General features: G+C 40.2%; 1 protein-coding gene and 1 pseudogene across 2 annotated transcripts; one reads left to right on the top strand and one right to left on the bottom strand.

Moving 5' to 3' along the window:
- The first annotated feature begins 8 nt into the window (after positions 1-8).
- LOC9298403 lies at positions 9-910 on the top strand (annotated as a pseudogene). The gene has a single exon (XR_002331823.1). The product of XR_002331823.1 is annotated as a phenylalanine ammonia-lyase 1 (transcript).
- Positions 911-1,248: 338 nt separating this feature from the next.
- LOC110228272 lies at positions 1,249-4,330 on the bottom strand. The gene is made up of 7 exons (XM_021025081.1): positions 4,204-4,330; positions 3,857-4,075; positions 3,396-3,716; positions 3,060-3,290; positions 2,531-2,968; positions 2,206-2,436; positions 1,249-2,122 (listed from the first exon to the last, which is right to left on the bottom strand). The coding sequence occupies exons 3-7, from the start codon at positions 3,700-3,702 to the stop codon at positions 1,920-1,922; spliced, it is 1,410 nt and encodes a 469-aa protein (XP_020880740.1). The 5' UTR covers positions 3,703-3,716; positions 3,857-4,075; positions 4,204-4,330; the 3' UTR covers positions 1,249-1,919.
- Positions 4,331-4,983: the final 653 nt, after the last annotated feature.

Here is a 4,983-nt window from a genome sequence, read left to right as displayed (position 1 = left end):
GCAGAGCACATAACCAAGATGTGAACTCTTTGGGACTAATCTCATCTCGCAAAACTTCTGAAGCTGTTGATATTCTCAAGCTTATGTCAACAACGTTCCTCGTTGCGATTTGTCAAGCTGTGGATTTGAGACATTTGGAGGAGAATCTGAAACAGACTGTGAAGAACACTGTTTCTCAAGTGGCCAAGAAAGTTCTTACTACTGGTGTCAATGGTGAGCTTCATCCTTCTCGCTTCTGCGAGAAGGATTACTCAAAGTCGTGGACCGTGAACAAGTCTACACATATGCGGATGATCCTTGTAGCGCAACGTACCCGTTGATTCAGAAGCTAAGACAAGTTATAGTTGATCATGCTTTGATCAATGGTGAGAGTGAGAAGAATGCAGTGACTTCAATCTTCCATAAGATTGGAGCTTTCGAGGAGGAGCTTAAAGCGGTGCTTCCGAAAGAAGTGGAGGCAGCAAGAGCGGCATACGACAACGGAACATCAGCTATCCCGAACAGGATCAAGGAATGTAGGTCGTATCCTTTGTATAGATTCGTGAGGGAGGAGCTTGGAACAGAGCTTTTGACCGGAGAGAAAGTGACGTCGCCCGGAGAAGAGTTTGATAAAGTGTTCACGGCGATTTGTGAAGGTAAAATCATTGATCCGATGTTGGAATGTCTCAACGAGTGGAACGGAGCTCCCATTCCTATATGTTAAGAGTAAAGTCCTATGTTTTTTTTCTTACCATAAAGTCTTTTTTTTTTTTTTTTTTTACATGTCTGAATAATTTTACCAAATGATTGTCTGTGAAGTGGTTTTATGTCTGTCTAATTTAAATTTGTGTGTAAAACTCATTGTAAGTTCTCAAATGAACAATTTTTCTTTTACTACAAAATGTGTGAATCATACCTTTCTTTTTTCTCATTTCCACCATAGCAAACATCGGATAAGAAAATGTTTATCAACTCTAACGCAATCATCTAAACTAGGTCTTAACTCTAAATGGAACTATCATTTTTTTGTTGTTGTTGTTTGGCAGCACTTATAGGAGTTTCTTTATTTAAAATTACCTCAAATTACTCAATGTTATTCGTAGTAAGTTACCAGCTGAAACTAATCGAAATATTTTGTTGAGGTTTACACCTCTCAAAGCCTCAAGCTTTATGTCATCAAAACCAAAACGGAAACAGAGCAAGCAAAATATGGAGAAGAAGAAGAAATATAACAGAGCAGAGGAAAGGAAGAAGAGGAGCACACAAGCATTTGTTCACCCGGTTCACGGTGTTAACGAACCGCTACGTCCGGTTAGGATCTTTCGATCCACATCCTTCACTATGAAGAGAAAGAGGGTGACTACAAGATATACAAGTGAATGCCTTAAACTCTCACTACACTCACTTTGGCTCTCATCTTTGCTACTTGAGAAACTACCCCAAAGCTTACACTCTTACATGTTTCTCTCACCCCTTTTGATCTTAACTCCATAGATCTACATTGCTTGTGCTTTCTCTTGCTCTCTCTTACATCTTCTCAAATGAACCCAAATCACCTTTTATAGTGACAACACAACTAGGGCTTCATGTGCAAAAGCAAACCTTAAAGGTTGCATCTTGAAAACGCTTGATGTGCGTTTTGTCCCTTCACCAATCAAGCCTTAATGACAAAGCACAAGGAGACAAGACTGTACTATCTTGTGCCAACATTTGAACCAACAATATTTGTACCAACGTGGACACTCCTCTTTGTGGTTCAAAAGCACTTAACTCAACCCAAGTTCAATTCACATTAACTTGAGTTAGTTCTTAACTTGCTCATCAAGTTCACATCTTCACATATTTGAACAAGAATCTAACACAAGATCGGATTAAATATGCTGGTGGTAATAACAAGGGTCATGATCTCTGCGACTGGGCAGAACACAAAAGAAGCTATACTAGTCCTCAGAATCAGATATAACCTTCTGTTTCTTACGCAGTTTCGGCAAGGTAAGACCAAGGGTGAGGTTGACGCATCCTTGAATTTCATTTGAGATGACAATCACACTTGGTGGTACAACATACTTGCAAGGAGTGTCTATTTTCCATAAAAACATGTCGTTTACCATCATTTGAACTCTCTCAATTTTATTCCCAGGAACTATAATACATCAACAAAGATAAAGATTATGTAATGTAAAGAGAAAATGGAGCGTTAAGATAGCTTAAGGAAAAAGAATTCACCTTTGGGAAGGAAATAGATTTTGGCTTTCTGAAACTTATCCAGCACGTCATCCGAGAATGGTATCTTCTCAGCATAGGCCCATATTGACATCTCACCATAATAATCTTTAGCATCAAGAAGCAATTCGAATCTCTTATAGAGAAGTTCAGGATCAAGATCATTAGGGAATGGGAAATCCTTGATGTCCCAGAAGACGCCTACCCTAGGCCCTGAGACAGGTGGGAGAGGCTCTGCAAGGTTTCACAAAACAGAGAACGCGTTAACAATTATCAAACGAGCAATAAAGATAGATTACAATCGAAGAGATAGAAAGAGAAATCTTACTGGAGAAATCAAGGTTTTTTATGGTATCAACGGGAGAGAGTTGTTGATTGTTCATGATTTCAACGGGAGAAACTTTTGGCACTTCCACTGCCTTGTGTTTCTTCACCTTCTTCCTCCACCGCTTATTAAATGGTCTGCATCTGGTTGGGCCGACAGAAAATCTTCTATCGAATAAAGATCTTGGCCAATCTGAGGATTCGGGATCGATACTGTATCTTCTATCGACGATACACTTAGGCTGTACTAAGAAAGCAGAGTAATATCTCCCTTGCATGCCAATAAGATAGTGGGAGAAGTTAATATCTTTTCCTTGGGTGTTGATGTCATTTGAGATTACGATCACATTTGTCTCTACACCGAACACAGGATAAGTGTCTATTTCCCATAATCGAATGTCATGTGACATCCTAAGAAATCTGGCAATTTTATCCCCAGGAACTACATATATGTAAAGAGAATAGAGTCAATTATCTCCATCAACAGAATTATGTAAAGAGTGTTAAGAGAGCTCAAGGAAAAAAGGATTCACCTTCGGGAACGAAATAGATTCTGGCTTTCTGATACTTGTCCAGCACGTCATCCGAGAACGGTATCTTCTCAGCATAAGCCCATATTGATATCCCACCTCGATAACCGTTTTCCTCAAGAGTCGATTTAATTCTCTGAAAGATTGTTTCAGGATCAAGATCATTTGGGAATGGGCATTCCACCAGGTCCCAGAAGACGCATGTCTTAGCCTCTGAGGAACGTGTGATAGGCTCTGCAAGATTTCACAAAACCGAGAACGCAGAAACAATTGAGAATTTAGTTAACTATTTCAATGAAATCTAAACAAGAAAATTCAAGATAGAAAGAGAAATATTACGGGAGAAATCTTGTTTGTTATCAGGGTCAGTACGACCCATAGTTGTCGAATCATTTCCTAATGGATATGTCCAGTAACTTAGTATGGCTGGATTATGAAACATCTGGTCTGATACTTGTCTTTCAAGCTGAGGATGTGCGAAGTGAACATTGAAACCTCTTGATTTCAAAGCCCAAAGAACTCTTTTGGACTCCTTGTCTTCAGGGAGACTTTTTGAGATTACCATGAAATTTGATGGTTTATGTGTCGAAGCTGGTTTAATGGTCGGTGTGAGGAGAAATGCGTGGCAAAGAATGTCGAGTAACATTGAAATACCTGGAACTGTATACATCAACAGAGATCTAGGTTAGATACACATATATATATATATATATATATATATATCTATAGATACAATATATGCGAGTAGAAAAGAGAAGAGTGTGTAATGATAATTAAAGGTTTTAAGTAAAGGAAATCACCGTTGTGAGAGAAGAAGAATCCGGCTTCGAAAAATTTCTCACTCGTATTCAACTCCTCATTTTCATCTGTCTTGTCACAATAAGCCCAGATTTTCTAAGGCATATCACGATAACCGATTTCCGACAGAGCTGTCTCGATATTCTGATAAATCGAGCAAGGATCGATATCTTTAGGGATTGGGTAATCCTCGAGGTCCCAGTAGACGACTGTGCAAGATTCTTCACGAAAAAGAAAAACGCATAAACGATTAGGAAACACAAGAATTAAAGAGAGATTACAAAAGACCGATCATAAGATGATATCAAATCAAGCAATTTCGTAGAAAGGATCGGAAGAGAGATCTTACTGCTGAAGTCTATCATGGTTTCGACGCGAGTGAATTTGAGACTTTTTCTCTTCGGGAGATAGAAACAAGATACGAAGAAAACTCAATTAGGGCTGAATGGGTCGCTTCCTTGCGACTGACTTTTTAGGGTTAGATCTGTGACTTTTTAGGGTTAGATCTCAACATAAATTTAAGATGTGTGCGATTAAAAGATATAGCGAGAGTACACAATAAAGGCCCAATTTAAAAGCCCATAAGAGTCAATACAAACAATACGGGGGTGTATTCAATACGTTAGACAATCCCTCTTCTTCATTCTCATTCTCTCTCTTCTCGATCTACCCAAAGTAGCGGGAGCGAATAGTAAAACAATGTCCGATCACCACCACCACCACCACCACGCGCGGCTGAGCCGCCTCCGTACAACAACCCAGCTCCTCCGTCAAACCACAGCTTCTTTCTCTTCTCACCCTCTCACTTTCATCTTCCTCACTTTCCTCCTCTTCTCCTTCCACTCTCTCGTCGATCATTGCTCTCTTCTCTTAACCTCTTTCGTCGATAGTGACCCTTCTCTTCGCTCTCTCCTCTCTCGCCTCCCTCTTTACTCTCACTCCCATACCCCCACGCGCTTCCATCATCACCGACGTGCTCCGTTTCTTCAGCTCACGCGCCTTGGTACCTTAGACGACGACTTCTTCTCCACCGACGAAAACGATCCTCATCGCCGATCTCTTCAAGGCTCTTCCTTTCGTTCACCCATCAACGCTACGACTGTATTTCTCTCCGGATTCGAGAGCATTT

The sequence above is a fragment of the Arabidopsis lyrata genome, assembly GCF_000004255.2.
Source record: "Arabidopsis lyrata subsp. lyrata unplaced genomic scaffold ARALYscaffold_693, whole genome shotgun sequence".
NCBI classification, from domain to species: Eukaryota; Viridiplantae; Streptophyta; class Magnoliopsida; order Brassicales; family Brassicaceae; genus Arabidopsis; species Arabidopsis lyrata.
This window is presented reverse-complemented; position numbering and strand designations above follow the sequence as displayed.